General features: G+C 39.9%; 1 protein-coding gene across 5 annotated transcripts in view; it reads right to left on the bottom strand.

Annotated features, from left to right (window-relative positions):
- Positions 1-448: 448 nt before the first annotated feature.
- afap1 (actin filament associated protein 1) overlaps positions 449-17,574 on the bottom strand; it is a 106,036-nt gene continuing 88,910 nt past the window's right edge. For 2 of the 5 annotated variants that reach the window (XM_055007765.1, XM_055007762.1), the window contains exons 9-18: positions 15,887-16,039; positions 14,380-14,591; positions 13,686-13,831; positions 11,739-11,853; positions 10,605-10,847; positions 7,241-7,370; positions 5,968-6,135; positions 5,696-5,886; positions 5,427-5,594; positions 449-3,869 (exon numbers count right to left, since the gene is read on the bottom strand). In XM_055007765.1, the coding sequence (XP_054863740.1) occupies positions 3,843-3,869; positions 5,427-5,594; positions 5,696-5,886; positions 5,968-6,135; positions 7,241-7,370; positions 10,605-10,847; positions 11,739-11,853; positions 13,686-13,831; positions 14,380-14,591; positions 15,887-16,039 (1,553 nt within the window). In that variant the 3' untranslated portion in view covers positions 449-3,842. The remainder of the gene's footprint in view (positions 3,870-5,426; positions 5,595-5,695; positions 5,887-5,967; positions 6,136-7,240; positions 7,371-10,604; positions 10,848-11,738; positions 11,854-13,685; positions 13,832-14,379; positions 14,592-15,886; positions 16,040-17,574) is intronic. The other 3 variants (XM_055007764.1, XM_055007766.1, XM_055007767.1) reach the window with 3 other exon arrangements.

Genomic DNA, 17,574 nt, shown 5'->3' with positions numbered 1-17,574 from the left:
CTAAGGATGAGCCCAGCCACCTTACGGAGGAAGCTCATTTCGGCTGCTTGTATCCGCGATGTTGTTCTTTTGGTCACTACCCAGAGCTCATGACTACAGGTGAGGGTTGGAGCGTAGATGGATGGTAAACTGAGAGCTTTGCCTTACGGCTCAGTTCCCTCTTCACCACCATGGTTCGGTACAACGCCAGCATTACTGCTGATGCTGCACCAATCCACCTGTCCATCTCTCGCTTCATTTTCCCATCACTCATGAACAAGATCCCGAGATACTTGAACTCCTTCGTTTGGGGAAGCAACTCATTCAGAGCAATTCATTCTGTTACAGCCGGTAATAAATCATGTGCTCATCAGAGGTGAAATGTCTGAACAACACATGTGCCTTAAATGCCGGTTTCTCTCAATAATGCTGACAATCACATTAATAACACACAGAGTCTGCAGAGAGCTGTTTGTCAGGAAGTTTATTCATTTATGTACAAGCATGTTTGTCTCTGAGGTGGAGACTGTCTGAGATATACAACAGAGTAGAAAACGTATAAGGTGCAAAAACAAACACTGATGCATGGAGCTGTCGACCCCTCAAACCAACCCTCCTCCCGCCCAACCTCTTCCCACAATGCCAAGCTATGTACAGCAGGTTCACATTTACTGACATCCCGCTCTGGTAGAACTAAATACTTGTAGATAAAACTCCCCTGCGGCCCAGGCTTCATGCCAACATGCTGTAGCTCGCAGACTAGTGGGATATTAATCTGAAAGCAGGCAGGAAATAGAAAATATTTACATGACCGCGGATCACTGACGTTCAAACTGTGTGTATTTTAACATTTTGTCAACGATCCCAATACAGCACCTTCTAGACTTAACTGTATCTACATGGCAGCAAAGCTTAGGCAGTGGAACGTAAAGCCATTATCAAAAAAGCACCATAAACATGTGATATTGATGAGTGAGTGCGAATGTAGCAATTTGAAAGTCGAAGTCACAGTCTTTGATTTAGCAGAACCCACAGCAATTTGAGTTTACAGCAAGTGCCTCTATTTCAGTCAGTGTATTGTTGAAGGGTTTGGAATGTGCCTTGGAGACATTTGAGCACACACACACGCACACACATGCACACTAACACACACACACAGACACACACTCCGACAGATCACAGGGCTACAGTAGACCAGTGGTGTGATTAGAGGAGCTGGACTGAGGCTCTTGGATGAGAGACTAACATCAGCCACGTCGGCTGGGGTTTCTGAGTTTTCCCGACTCGGAGCGCCAAATCTAAGGGCGGCCACGCCCGAGCCTGACCTGCCCCACTTTCCAAGCGGTAACATACACCCTGCTGGAGGCCCACTGCAGCCTAATGACAGCCATCCATCAACACACTACAAGTCTAAATAAAGAAGCACAATTACTCCATTAGGAAGATGTAGTTAAATCTGCACTGTGAAACTTTGCATATTGGCAGCTAAAAATGAGAATGATGGGTTTTACTTGAGTGCAGGTGGGTATCATTTACTAGCTTAAAATACTTTGCTTTCACGCGTTTTTTGCGGTTACCTACTCCCAAATCTGTGGCAACTGGTTATCACTAATCAGACAACGTGTTCACACTAGCTAGTTTCTGCTTGTTTTGTTTCGCTGTAACCACTCAGAAACCAGATTTGAATCCATCCAGACAGCATGGAAGCCATAGTAGTAGTAAATGAACACATATGGGTCGTTCCAGAAATGGAGGACATTTGGGATTCAATATTTTTGAAAAATAAACCTTTTCTTTTACAATTTTCTACTCCATATTCATCAACAGCAAGTAATAAACTATCAAAGACTTGATTAGCTCAGCTTACACATCAATGATACAATTTTTACTCCGTGTGTTGTTTGCTAACTCTACTCTAATCACAGTAACAGGGTTGCTAATCCATGCTAATGTGATCTTTTTCTCAGCAGTAGAAGCTAGATATTTAGCTGCTGTTACTGCTGACCAAGAGGACAAACTGACTGATGGAAAACAGTCCAAAGAATTAGTCTGATCCTGATAATATGAGGTAGAGTGAGACATTCAATCAAGGCTGACAACGTTATGGAAATATGAAAAACAGAAGAGAGGACATAGCTTTGCTCTGCCCATTCTTCAGGAAAAATATTTGATGATGTTAATTCTAGCGTATCATGTGATTCACTATTTTCTTCTTCTACCAGCTAAGAAGGTTATGCTAATTGGTTCCATGCATAATAATTATTATTTAAAATAATATGTTGATTAAAAAGAATGTTTCCACAATTACCAGAGACATCAATGAAAAAAAATTATACCAGAAAAAGGAGGTTTAAATCTCTTTTTAACTGTTATATTTAATTTGGCCATCTGGGCATGGGACAAGAGAAAAACTGCATTACAGAGGGAACTCCAGACTTATTTGGTCTCTTAAAAAAAATTATTTTCTAACATTCAATAATTCCAAACTCCTAGTTTTTCTAGATTTGGTCTCAGGAGAAGTCTTATGCCGGAGTTCTGTTCCTACGGATCGTCGTAAGTCGATTTTTGCCGTAAGTCGGAACTCTGGCAAAAATGTAAACAAAGCCGTTACGTGCATCACTACATCGATCAGTTCTTCGGAAAAGTCATGAATACCAATGACTTTTATGCATGTATGAACCATTTTACAAGAAGATAACTGAATATGTTGCACTATTTTTACAATTTGAGCATTTCAGAAGAGTCTGACTTGTGCTTGGGAGCCATAATGAAGGACAAAAAGTTAGTGAATGTAGCGCAATCCAAGGTGGCGTACAACCGGAGAATATAAACAAAGCCGTCTTAGGACGCCGTGTCATGACATATTTGTCCGCTCCGCTTGCCAACTACTTTCACGTAACCAGTTCTGACACAAGGCCATACGTCATAAACCAAGGACCCCTTGAATTTTGAACATGGATTATTTGAAATTTGATGGGTGGGACGTAAAATGTCCTCCAATTCTGGAATGACCCATATGTCAAGGTTTTATTTGTTGTTTTTCTAAGTCTTTCTTCATGTTTCTTGCCATTTTCTGTCACATTTTTCATAAATGTTGCTACATAATTAAAATTTCTCTATGGCTCAAATTCATCATTTCTATCAAGAGTTCTTTATAATGGATTTATAGCCAGACTTTGATTCTGTTTATCACCTTTATGTGAAAATACCCTTAAATTGTCCAAACAATAACGGACCGTCTGCACTCACTTTCCAACACATCTAATACTCACAAAGGAAGAATAATTGTTGCTTCTTTAAATATCCGTAAGAGGAGCTGCACTGTTGCCCAGCTGGTATGTGTTACGACTATTCTGACCGTGATAGATTTTACTTCTACAAATGACCATCGGTAATGTTGTAGGAAACAGGATTGTATGGAGAGCCACAAATTCTACAAAAATACTTTAAATATATCAACATAAATAAACAAAGGGAAGCTAGTATTTCCTTTAAACATTTACAAATAAATACTTGGTTTTGACCTTTTTTTTTTTTTTTTAACTCAAACTGCTGCAACAGACTTTGGGAGAAAAAAAACAGACCGGTAGTTGTTTGTAAAGAAATTACAGCGGACAACACAAGTTGCACAACTTAGTACACTAAGCATGCCCAATAGTATAAAAGTTTAAAAGAGGTTGCTATGTATGTTGTGGTATTTGGAGTATACAAAAACCAGCCACTCGTTTTGTTGTATGAATGCTACGCTTGTGTCCTCCTCAGCATGCTCTCTGACTGTATGAACAGTTTTAAATAAATATATACACAATTTCTCCAACAGAAAAAAGGAATGAAAGGAAGACTGCTACGAGGCCTTGAGCAGTTTATGTGCCGTTCTTCTGCTCCCATTCCTGCAAAACAAACACAAGGATTTACTTGGTTTGCATTATCCAAGACGTTTTGCATCTGTATTTGTGTCGGCAGACCTGCTGTCACCCGGACCAGTTTCTAATCCTCAATCTAGCCAACACTAACCTATCTTTACTTAATAATGTTGAAAAATTGCACAACAAAAACAGCTGCCTCACCTCTAATCTGGTCTGAATCTCTCCCTGCTTCTGGTTTGCTCGTCCATAAACTAGCTTTTCCAACTTAACTCGACGCAGTTTTCGGTTCTACAGATACCACACACACTGTAGTAGAAATATAAATACATGTCATGGTGATGTATTTATATTTCCAGTATGTGGGCAGCAACGTCACATCCACTTGTAATGTGTTGGTTTACAGCAGGGGTGTCAAACATGGGGACCGCGGGCCAAAACCGGCCCAACAGAGGGCCCAATCTGGCCCGTTGGATGACTTTGCAAAGTGCAAAAATTCCAGAGAAGACATTAACTGCAGATTGTAAATTTGTCAAACTATAAATGTAAAATAATTTCCAGACCATGACAAGTTGTTTTGGATATAAAGTAAAATAATATATTGCTTGTTGTTCTTTTGTACCTCGTTTTTGTCATATTTTTGTTGTTTTTTGTCTGACTTTTGTCATTTGTCTTATGTTTCCTTTTTGTCTCGCTTGTGTTTTTTGCCTTATTTTTGTCATTTTGTGTTTTGCTTAATACGTCGTTTTTTGTCTCGTTTTGTCGTTTTGTCTCTGTGTCTTGCCTTTGTAATATTTTGTCCTATTTTTGTTGTTTTTTGTCTGACGTTTGTCGTTTTAAGGTCATTTTGTTTCCTTTTTGTCTTGCTTGTGTTTTTTGTCTTATTTTTGTCATTTTGTGTTTTTCTTTATTCGTTGTTTTGTCTCGTTTTTGTAGTTTTGTGTCCTTTTTTTTCTCGCTTGTGTCGTTTGTCCATTTTTTTGTCACTTTGTGTCTCGTTTTTTGTAATATTTTGCCTTGTTTTTTTTCCGATTCTTGTCATTTTGATCATAAAGTAAAACACTACATTGTTCACTTCCAGATACCTGTGACTAAATGTTGTGTTCCTTTGTAGATACTCTGCGATCTGGAAGTTGGAAGTCCCTCCCTCTTTTCAAAGAAGCTCTCCAGAGACGTTTGTTTTTTATTAATTTTGGAAGTGGCAGGAAGACGATCTTAACGAAAACGAAACAAAAAAATAAATTGGTTTTATTGCTTCTTTGTGTCTTGGTACCAAATGACCTACAGCCTGGTGGTTGGGGCTCACTGTTTTAGAGAAACTTTGACCTTTTGTACTTAACAGCATCTCTGACCACGATGCAATAGTAGAATATTTGCACAACAGCCCTCACAGTCGGCATCCCTGTTCATCCGAAGGTTGAACCCGTATTTTATGGAGTCAACTATAAGCTTTTGGATATTTAAAGGACCAAACACAAACTGCTAAAAAGCAGAGGAGTGATAGGAGCGTCCACAGACTGTATACAGCTACAGCTTCTGCGGTTAAGACTAGCACCACCTCTGGGTTACAGCGTGAGCTCTGACCTTAGCCTTCCTGAGGACGTGTCCCCGGACCGTTGAGGCCTTCTGGCTGCCCTGCTGCCGGCGGAGCAGTGAAGCGCTATTGACCGGCAGAGAGCACGACTCGGTGTCGCTGGTGTCGCAGCTGGAGAAGGGAGAAGACTCCTGCGTCCGCCGCAACACTGCTGGCGACTACAGACACACAGAGTGGAAAATGAATGAATAAATAAAACCGAGTTGGTTGGATGAAGTAAGGCATCACAAAACAATCATCAGACAGCAGGTGTTCTGACCTGGAGGCCGGAGGAGCCAGCTTTCGGTTCGATGGTGAGGCCCAAGGTGACGCCTCCGCTCAGTGCTTTCTTCAGGCTCTCCTTCACCTCTGTTAGCTCCAGCTCCAGGTTCACCCTCTCCTCCTCCTTTTGCCTGCAATCATCCTCCACCTTCTTCAGTCGCTCCGACAGAGAGGCTTGCGAACGTTTGCCTAATGGGTGAAGAACTATCTTTACACACCTGGCAAGATGTTGAGAGTGAAATGTGCAGCATTTATTTCCCTCTGTCTTACCAGCAGCAGCCTCCACAGCCGTGCGCAGGTCTCTCCTCTCCTTCTTGAGCTGGGTCAGATGGTTCCTGATCTCCTGCTTCTTCTTCATCAGCTCTTCCTCCTTGGCCTGCAGTCGCTTGGCATCAGCCTCCACGCGGTTCTTCCCGTACTTGCACTGCTCTGCATCTGCTTAAAAATGAGCGGGTGTGAAAAAGCTGGATCCGAGACGGCTGACGTCACGCTCCAGTTTCCATTTCTACTGCCAGCATGTTGAAATCATGGCCCACTCTGCTCTGTATTTGGTACACATCTTCATTTGAAACCTACATTTATCCCATCAGGAATTCAAATACAAAATGTATTTGCTAATAATGGACACAAGAACAAGGCCTAATTTGTGTTGGTGCGTCGACAATAAGGCTCCAGATCAACAACAACAAAAAAGTAAGAAAATAGAACAGTGTGGTTATTATCAGGGCACTGTGAGACATGAATTACCCAGAAACCCACTGAACTCTGAGCCACAGCTTTAAGCAGCCATTAATTACCAGGACTGTGCCTTCCCTTACTGGAAAATACAATGTGGGTAACCATCCAACATGTACGCACATGCAAACGTCGCTTATGAAAAATCACTCAATCGAACCACCGCTGACATTTTCAAATTGAATACTTGACGGTGGAAATGTGAGAACTGTGTGGCACACTCTAAACCCAACATGACACGCATTTGGTGTTTCCATTCCGACGTTTGGAGGAATGACAAACTACACAGGCGGTTACAACCGTCCTCGTTCACACATTAGGCAAAAAAACTACTTTTCTGAACCAGGAGGATTAACATGACCACAATTGTCCGTCTTCCAGTGATCTGGGCCCCGCTTCTACTATCGGTTTGAGCATTACACAGTGTTGGCAGCAGAGTCGAGTATGGACCGTGTGCGTCACATGGATCGTCTCGAGGGTGGGATAGGTTTTAGGTTTTTGAGTTATTTACCCCCCCCCCCCCCCCCCCAAACCAAATGTAATCTGGACATCCTGCATTTTCCAAATTGCTGTGGAGCAGAGTTTTGCTAGAAAGCAATCAGCAGTGGTGAGGCTGGGACTGGGAGGCCAGACATGCTGTCTGCTGCACAAAACCTGACTAAGAAAGACGGACAACTGTCAGAAGTTACCATGTTAATGATACTTCAACTTTGCTTTATTAGAATCCGACACAACTAAACAAACTATGACATTCTGTTTGACTTGTACCAGTGTAAGCATGGAAAGTTCCTGTTGCATCAACACTTACTGGAGCTGTTGCGTTTGAGAGACGCCGTCCCATTTGTCCCACTGAATCCATTCTTCTTGGACTGATTCTTCGGATCTGCCTTCTGTTTTGATGCCACCCCATTGGTTGTTGCTCCCTTCTTTCCCTTTAGCTGATTGAAGAAGACAAAAGAGGCTTTTCAAGTAACTATTCAAATACCCCAGTTATGTTATTACTGCACATAAAACAATATACATGTATCAACTTGTTCAAAAAACTGGACCAATTTCCATATGTGAAATCACTCAACATTAACAACATAAAGGCACATTTCTAATGAGTAATTAAGAACTGCTTATTTCACGGAAACGTCAAAACTAACCACGGTTAGTTGACGAAACTCACGCATTGTATGGTTGAGTAGTTGTGCTAAGTGATGATATATGTATTTCTTAGAATGTTTTTTTTTTTTTTTTTTAACCACTGATGAGCAAGGAACCATATATGGTAACTTCACTGACCTTGAATTTCAACATGAAGATCAAAAATTTTGAAAAATATCACAAAAGTAAAAAAAAGTCTTATGTCCTCCAATAACACTCTGGGGTTGAAATTTTGAATTTCAAAGTATTTCAACGAGTGCCCTTTAACAGAACTACTAAACTACTAAAAATTCTACAAGGGATGAACTCATAATCTTACATACCATGACGCCTTGTCCACAAAAATTATGTTTTATACTTAGCCTGATCTGTTTCACATTGCTAAAAACGTAAATCTTCAGAAAATAAAATGTTTCATGAAACATCTCAAGTACTTCATAGGCTGTTTTAGTGAGCTCTTAACTTGGTCTGACTGTAATGAGGTTTGCATTTTTAGGTTTTATCTTTCTGTCGAGAAAGATCTTCAACGTTCTTGGAACCCGACTTATCCAGGCTACAGGACGCTACAACGACTTCATATGGTGCTCCAAACTCCACTCTGAAATCACCGCCACTGCTGCCTGCAGTCTGTTGTACACCTCGTTGGATGAAAATCTACTTCCTATAGCGCAGCGGCACTTTGTGGTCTTGGAGGCGATGTTAACACCCCTTGGCCACGGCACACACAGCACACACATCAAAGGGGCGGCGGGGAGCAGGCGGAGCTCCATACAACACCATGTGGTGACTTATATGGTGCTGGAGGCAGGGTGGTACTTAAGAGCAGGGCTGTAAAAGTATAAATTACACACACTGCCAACGCTTGTTGCAAAAGGGAGGGAGGAAGGAAATACACTGTGGGACAACCACACGAGTCTGAACTCACACAGTCAAGATATACAGTTATGGATTAAACATATCCTGTACTCATAGTCCGCACTTACTCAAGCATTTAAGATCAGATTTTATTGATACTGAATCAGCATCAGGAACTGAAGCATCACTAACCGGATCTGAAAACTTGGACATGGGAGTGATCTCAGTCATGGTAATAATTGAATTACTAAGAACGACACCAGAGATGGAACACGATTCACAGGCTAATGGGAAAGAGAGGTGGGCTCCTGGGTGGCCAACATCAAAACCTTATCTAGTTAGTCAAAGCATACTGCAGCAGGAAAATAAACAGAGTTTTCTCTTTCCTTCAGCCAAGAACCTCTGACTTACACTCAGCACATGGAAGTCAGAGAAGTCATCGTTTTATTAAAGGGTCACGCTGCAATTGAAGTTCAGGATTTTACAACCACATCAGCTCCAGGGTCACACCCATGTTTATTTAAAACACCTTTTGCTGAGAATCACTGATGCAAATGACATGACTGTTTTACATCATAGCTGCAATAATTGACATTATTCAAAATAAGAAATGGTCAATTGACTGCGTAATGTTGCAGGTGTTGTTCATTGTGACAAACTCACAGACTCTGAATTTAACTGCTGCTCTAGACAGTATTTTAGCGTCCTTTAGGAAATTGTTTTGTCTTTTTAGCCTGCGAGCTCCAGCTGGAATGGCATTTAACAAGATAAACAAGCTCTGATAAATTAGTTACATGCTGCCTGTTGAGCACCGAACAGAGACAATATTAGACACTCGCTAGTGAACCGAGCAGAGAATTTAGTTATGAAAGAGCGAGATACTGTTTAAGGAGTTGGTGGACACAAACAACATGGGAAAATCACTTCTGCCATGTTTGTTGTAACAACTTTACTTGATTTTTTTTTTTTTCAGCTTGCTCCAGTTCCCATAAGTGGCCCCAAACTACTGATTAATGCAGCTTTAAGCGTTAGCTTAATCAGACAAGGACCAACTGCGTTCAAGTAATATTACTACAACTGTATAACAGTGTTGCTCGGTGTCTGCTAAATAATTAAGTTGAGTTGAGTTGCTGAATGGGTAAACAGGCAGAAGTATGAAAACATGGAAGAAATACTCATGTTATGAGGTAATAAAGTCAACATTTTTTGCATGTTCTAATTTCCCTATAATTGCCAAAACAATATTTAAATGCAGATTTACATACACTACCGTTCAAAAGTTTGGGGTCACCCAGACAATTTCATGTTTTCCAGTAAAACTCCCACTTTTATCCATGTGCTAACATAACTGGACAAGGGTTTTCTAATCATCAATGAGCCTTTCAGCACCATTAGCTAACACAATGTAGCATTAGAACACAGGAGTGATGGTTGCTGGAAATGTTCCTCTGTACCTCTATGGAGATATTCTATTAAAAATCAGCTGTTTCCAGCTAGAATAGTCATTTACCACATGAACAATGTGTAGACTGGATTTCTGATTCATTTAATGTTATCTCTATTGAAAAAAACTGCTTTTCTTTCAAAAATAAGGACATTTCTAAGTGGCCCCAAACTTTGGAACAGTAGTGTATTTAGCTGGTGATCATGAATCCTAACTTCAGCTGCCTGTATATATGTTTGTTTACATATATTTGAAGCTGACTGACAATGTTCTGTTTTGCCTGCAACATGGTGTTCCGACCGACACTAATGGCAACCTTTGCTGTGTGATTTACCAACCATTTTATTTCATTTATTTATTTCATAAAAGTGTAAGAATGTCCCACAAGACACCGGGGCAGTCTTAGGCATAGTGCCTCTAAGAATCTTAGGTGAGGGACAGAAACTGCCAAATCTTGTACTGTCAAATACGACAAATATGATTACAATCTCATGCTTTATTGTGATTTTCTAGTCCTTTGTCCACTGACATGTTACATAAAGTCCTGCTCCAATATTTATTTCAGAATCAAAGCAGATTTTTCTTGGCATAATCAGCTATTTGTACTAATGATTTAGACACTAACACAGGAAACATCGTCTCTATATCACATATTGGTGAGTTATACCACTGTGAGCATGCAAAAGAGAAAAACGTGACGGTTAAGAAGCAGAGTGTTAGTCACCTGAGCAGCATCTTTAGTTTTAGAATCAGCAGTGAGGAACTTAGAAGAGACTTTAGAAACAGGGGTTTTGTAGTGACCAGTAGAAGTGGAGGAAGAGGACTTAGAAGCAGAAGATTGCTTGGGAGGGTAGCGGGTGGCCAGCTTGGGTGAGGGCATGTTCTCATAGAGGTCAGCGTTCTCATATTGCACCTCGTCTTTCAGCTGGCGCCCCCCAGTGCTGGGACTGGAGTACAGCACCGGCTCCTTAGGTTAGAGCAGGGAGGCATGCAAGCAAACAGGAGAAGAAGGAGAAGGAGGAGGAGGAGGAAGAGGAGGAGGAGAAGGAGGAGGGGAAGGAGAAGAAGGAGAAAGAGAAGGAGAAGAAGATGGAAAAGGAGAAGAAAGAGAAGGAGAAGAAGACACGTAATATGAGAAAAGGATGGTGTGAGAACAGAAAAGAGTAAATAGGAGTATAAAGTTAGTAGCATACATCTTCACAGCAAATGTTATTGCAATATATGATATTTTAAACATGTAGATCTGCTTACTAAATGTGGAGAGTTCAAGGTACTATATGTAAAATTTTACAAAATATACAAACCATCTAAGCATAACAGTACAGAACAAAAAGAAAAAAGTGTTCTTTTGGTGCAGATGATTCTAAATCTTTTACAGTTTCGACCAGCAGGAACGAGTCCCCACTGAATTTGCACTTTAAGTATGATTTAACTTGAATTTTTGCCCTGCAGGCTAACGGAGTTAACGGTTAATGATTAATTGAGTCTTAGTCTCAGAAGCAGCAGCACTAAATAAAAGAAAAGGGACGCTGTCTATTCTAACTTCTCTTCTTTGAGACTCCATTCTTGGTCTTTGAAAGTAGCATAGAGCACAGCAATGTGACCATGGTGTTTGTTTACTTTTGTTTCTGGTGCTCCATCTACTGATGATGATGGTGTGATATGACAGAGTGTTTTCTAAACCACTGATTGATAATTCTACTGATATAGACTGGTGACATTTTCCTGGCAATATCATACTGATGGTACAGATCCTACAGGTAGCACAGTTAATGCTATACGAGTGAAAGTTAGCAACGAGAGAAACAATTAACTGTAATTGTTAATTGTAACACAGTAAAAGCGCGTGTGTCCTTACCATTCCGTTGATGGGGACATCGTCGTAGTGCAGCGCCATACCAGTGGGGCAGGCGTAGCCGTTGACTGGGTTGTCCAGGTACGGGTTAGGAGAGACGGCACGCTTACTGGTGAAACTAAAGAGAAAACAGCAAAATTCATTGATAAAGTATTCAGTTATCTCTGGTTTTTACGTCACAGAGTGCAAACAGCTACATTATAAATAAAATACACTGTACACAGATCATTAACAGCAATACCAAGCCTCACAATGAAAGGAAAGACACACTACATGAGCACCTACAACATGGTTTAAGCAATGTAGACAGTCTTAGTGAACATGACGCTATGGAAAATCACAATCAGAAGGTTTAGTCTATGAGCCATTTTAATGCTAATCCAAAACACAAAAAGAACTTCTGTCCATCTGGCAAACATAATTTGTTAATCACAATAAAAGACAACAGGAAGTGTGAAATCCTATTTAAAAAGGACTGAAAAAGAAAGAGTTAAAAAAAAAGGAACATTTGCAATGTTAAAGTGTTTAGCATAAAAAAAATAGATGAAGAGAGGAGGAAAGACAGGTAATATTGTAACTCTTTACTAATCTCTAGAGCATATACTATAAAAATTATGCATGAACTGTATCAGGGTCAATATATAGTTGTGGGACTTTTTGTATCATAGTTGACATTTTTGCTGTTTTCAGGCCTGAAATCAGGATGACCGCCTATAACCAAACACCACATGACATTTTTAGAGAAAGATCCTTCTAAATATTATAAATACAGTTTAGTAAAATTGAAATTAAAATGACCACAGAGACACAAAATGATCACAAAACACCTAAAATTATCATAAACAGACTGACAACGGCCACAAAGGGGCACAAAATGACCACAAAAATGCACAAAATTACCACAAAAAGACCTGACATGCCCACAAAATGGTCTGAAAACGACCAAAAAAATAAACAAAAAGCACAGAGACACACAAAACAACCACAAAAAGACACAACATGACCACAGAAAAACACAAAATGACTCAATGAGACAGATAATTACCATATAAAGACACAAAATGACAAAGACGCACAAAAGAACTATAAAAAATTGCAAAACGACAACAGAAAGACCCACAATGCCCACAAAACAGACTGAAAATGACCAAAAAAGAAACAAAATGAGCAGGCCATGGGATCTGGAATTAACACACTTCCTTGAGAGGTGGTTTTGTAATGGATAACTTAGTTGAAAGTGATACCATTTCTTATTTTCCATATGAAATTTGATATATTGCCAAAAAAGAAATATATGTCATGATTATCTCAACTTCACAAAAAGAACACAATCAAAACATTTTTTGAATAAACTCATTATTGTTTAGCTAATTAGACGGTGGTTGGTATTAAATTCAGACGGTTATTTAGTTGACATTTTAGTGATATCCAGTCATTTTTTATTAATAAGTCATTGTTTCCATAATAAATAATGATGGAATTTGTAAAGACATGATCATAATGAATATAAAAACATTAAGTTTTTTTTTACTTTACTTTACTTTACTTTTTTTACTTTTAATAAAAATGTATGCAATATGTATCCCATGGACTTCAAAAGTCCCTCAATTATAGATTGACTCATCTAGTGTACAATAATCCTGCGATTTTTTTCCCTTTAACCTTCCAAACTTTTCAAATCCTACAATTCTTGCTTTTATTTTAATAATTATTCTTTGCAAAAAACACACACTAATTCACTAGACTAGTTCCATGTTCCACAGAAGTCTGCCAAAAAAAATGACCAAATCTATCAAATGCTTAAAGGAAGAAATTTTAGAGGAAAAAAAGGTCACCATAATGCAGTAACCCTAATTCTAAAAACCACATGAACCACATGGCAGTTGTTCCAAGTATTAGAAGAAGGAAAAATGGTAAAAATCAAAGAGCAACTGTGTGTCCCCTCCTCACCAGAAGGACTGCTTGGCCAGCTGGATGACGTTGGCCGTGGTCTCCACATCGATGTAGTCGTAGTGCAAGGTGGCTGGGTCGGTGGTGGAGCTGGTCTCTGCCAGTAAAACCCCCAACCAACGACCCATCTCCTCAGAGGAGGAGGCCTGGAGGCATGGACAAAGTTACAGGAATGTCATGAATGTGAGTTTAAAGTGTGTCTTTGACTGCCTATACTAAAAATATAGTGGCAAAATGAAAGTTGAGGTGACAACTATAGCCGCTATTTGCATCTTTCAGTAAAATAAATACCATTCTGGTTAGAGCTGAAAGCCATTTTTCTTTCTGTTGCATCATTAACATTAAATTTTACATAAATACAACATGTTCGAGCTGTTGTTGGAACCGCTCCTTCTATATCACCAACCATCAAACATCTAGTAATGATATGGTGTTAAGGGAAGATAAATGGAAGCAGAGGATAGCGTGCAGACTAAGTGAGGAAACAGAATCAAAACAAGCAAGATGGCAAACTGAGGAAGATCATGCACGCTAACAACATCAAACGCACAGACACAAGTCACTGGTGGGTGGAGATGTTTTACCACATGAGAGGAAGACCAACAATATGGAAGAAAACATGACAAGCAGCTTTTTTTCGCATTTAAATGTAGTTTAAGGCATTTAATGCTAGACAGCGAAGCCAACAGCTCACCTCCAGGACGGCCACTTCTTGGCCGTTACGAAGCAGGCGGAAGGCAAAGGGGTGCTTGTGGTCGAGGCCGGGGTTGACCTCGCAGCCTCGGAGGGGCAGAGAGGCGATGTGGCTCTTTAAGTCGTCCCGGTCCTTGTGGAGGAGCAGCTGGTTGTCTCTGAGGCGGCACCAGCGCTCCCGCCAACGGTTGTTGGAGAGCACGTTCAGGTAGCCTGTCAGCCACAGCAACTGCAGTTAGTTTACTATTTAAGGAAAGCAGTCGACAGCACAATCCTTCAGAATTTCTTTAAATCAAAGTATAATGTGACACAGTTTATGTATTATGTAACTGTTCTGTTTCTAAAGTGATTTTTACTGGCTGTCTGTTATTTTTCTCCCCTTCAGAGGTACACTGCTGTTCCATTGTCCTTATTTTTGAAAGAAAAGCAGTTTTTGTCAATGAAGACAACATTAAATTAATCAGAAATCCATTCTAGACATTGTTAATGTGGTAAATGACTATTCTAGCTTAATGGAATATCTCCATAGGGATACAGAGGAACATTTATCTCTCTTTTCACAAAACATCATGAGCAACCTGAAATTTCTTAAGAAAAATATATTAAATTTGAACATTATTCCTCAGTTTATCATTTCCACATTACAACTTCCAGATCACAAAGTGTGTACAAAAGGCACAAAATATATTGTCACAGGTATCTGGAACTGAACCATATAGAATTTTACTTTATGATCAAAACAACAAGTCAGACACAAAAAATACAAAAAAACAACAAAAATATGACAAAAATGAGATGCAAAACAACAAAAAAGAGCCAAAAAATTTGACAAAAAGTTACAAAGCGACAAAAAAGGCACTAAAACAAGACAAAGAATTACATAAATGACAAAACAAGACAAAAAAATTATAAAAGCAAGAAACAAAACAACAAAAAGTAGACAAACACAAGCAAGACAAAAAAAAAACAACACAAACGACACACAAAACAACGAATAAAGCGAACACAAAATGACAAAAATGAGACAAAAAACACAAGCACAGCAAAAAGAAAATACAAAACAACAAAAATATGAGACGAACGACAAGTCAGACAAAAAAACATCAACCATTAGTAGGAGATACAATCAGACAAGGAGCTCCCTTTTGTGGGTGCCTGTTCAGAAATTATGCAAGTTTTGGTCTGAAAGTTAAGGGGCAAGTTTTGTAGGAGTCGGTTAGTATCAGTAAAATTAGTTTATTGCATGATCAAGCACAAGCGTGCACACTGTATCACACCATTAAACTAATCTATGGGTGGCAGCGATGCACCAATAAACCCAGTAACAGCCTAACAAATGCAGTGTTAGCGACTAAATCTGGATGTAAACAATGCAAGACTTCAAATTTGCTAAGAAAAATGGTCATTACAAGTGTTTATGCTTTATGTAATATGTTATACCTCAAGAATACAAGGAAACCAAGTGGCTATTTTGAAGCATACCGACACCTTATAGCTTCACGGCTTACCACATGTGGGTACGTCTTCTTCAGCGGACGACGTCTGTTCATCCATGGATGGCTTCTTCTTCCCCAGCCCGATGATCTTAGTGATCTTTTTGCCTGCTCCCTTCCCCACGGTCCCAGACTTCTGCTCTGACTTTGAGTTCTTCTTTCCCTTTCCTGAGGGAAACAAAGATGGGGAGTTTAATTAGCATGGTCAGCTGTCATTATGTTGATTCAGTTATGTCTGGGGGCTTTTGCAATACAGTAAATCAGAGAAGAGAAAGAGAGAGCAACTTCAGAATCTACTATAAACAACGACGGGTTCAGAATCAGTGGCACTGGGTTTAATCAGAACCTTGTGGGTTCAAAAGCTCTTTGTTGGTGAGTCGGGCTCATTTTAAAGTCTGAGCATCCGCATTCGCCTGAGTGGGCCGACTTGAGCTGGCCTAGTTTCGTTCCAAAGAAAGAGAGGAATGACAGTGCACATTCTGCTGGGAGGAGGGCTAACATCGAGTAAGCCAGGTCTTAAGAGGCTAAGTCTGAATCGCTTCGTCTGTACAAGGAAAAATAGCTTCTGCTTGGCTCACTTGCTTCGTAGATACCACCGTCTGCGGTGGATTTCAGTGTCCAAGTGAGACGATATAAGAAAGAAGAAGAGAAAGAAGTGTTTGTGTCTACGGTATGATAAGAAAAATAAATTGGACTCTTAACCTTTTTCAACTGCCAGAAATTGAAGCTAAAGACACAGCGGAGAAGCACTGGGGGAGGAAAATATAAAGCATTCCCTTTCGCTTATGTCATCCTGAGCGTCTGGGCTGATTCTAGGCACACATGTGCACCCAGAAATATACTTTATATAATCACCAGGGCTGGTTGGTTTGCACACAGGATGTCTGTGCCCTGCAGGAATCAGCACCTAGCCGATGAAAACCAATGAATAGGAGTCTAAACTGATACGGTAACGACAGAAACTCTTTGTATTCAAGTCTCTTTGGCGCTCGTGAGCCTCTGTTTCAGCATTTTTTCCATATTGCGTTTTCCTCCCCGATATGATGTGACAACTGCCATGGCGACGGCCTTAATTAAATAGGAAGCCGTCTGCACTCAATTTGAGTCGTGGGGTTTTTTTCTCGAAAAGTATACAAACACACGTCACACACAATGCAGGCCTGAGGTGGAAAGCAGACACACAGATGTGAAAGCGATTTGAACCTTTAAAAAAAAAAAAAAAAAAGAAATTATTATTATTTTTCCCTTCAAGAGAAGAGGCGCAGGAAAACTCTGATCAGGTAAATTTGATTCCAGTAAATCAGCTCTTTTTTGTTACCAGCCACGGAAAGAATGTGGCTGATTAAGCTAAAAAAGAGGGTATTAGGACTGAGAATGAGAGAATGAGCAAAGCATGAGGAAAACAGGAGAACTCAGTGGAGTATATTACGTATATTTCAGCTGATAATGCTAATTTGTTTATTAAATTAGCTTAGGAGTACTTATTAGCATTTTTTTGGTGAGCTGCATCACATGACATAAGTGGTTCAATTGGCTGTTGAACACTGTTGAGATGCATTTTCTAAACTTTATATTTATTTACTTTTTAAGACCTGCAGTCCAAAGCATGCATCCAATCTGATACAATGATTTCTACACACAGAAAGGGTACCTCGCCGAAGACAACTATTTTTTATGATTGCCTTGGGCTCATCTGGCAGATC

The sequence above is a fragment of the Amphiprion ocellaris genome, chromosome 23 (assembly GCF_022539595.1).
Source record: "Amphiprion ocellaris isolate individual 3 ecotype Okinawa chromosome 23, ASM2253959v1, whole genome shotgun sequence".
In the NCBI taxonomy this organism is placed as follows: Eukaryota; Metazoa; Chordata; class Actinopteri; family Pomacentridae; genus Amphiprion; species Amphiprion ocellaris.
This window is presented reverse-complemented; position numbering and strand designations above follow the sequence as displayed.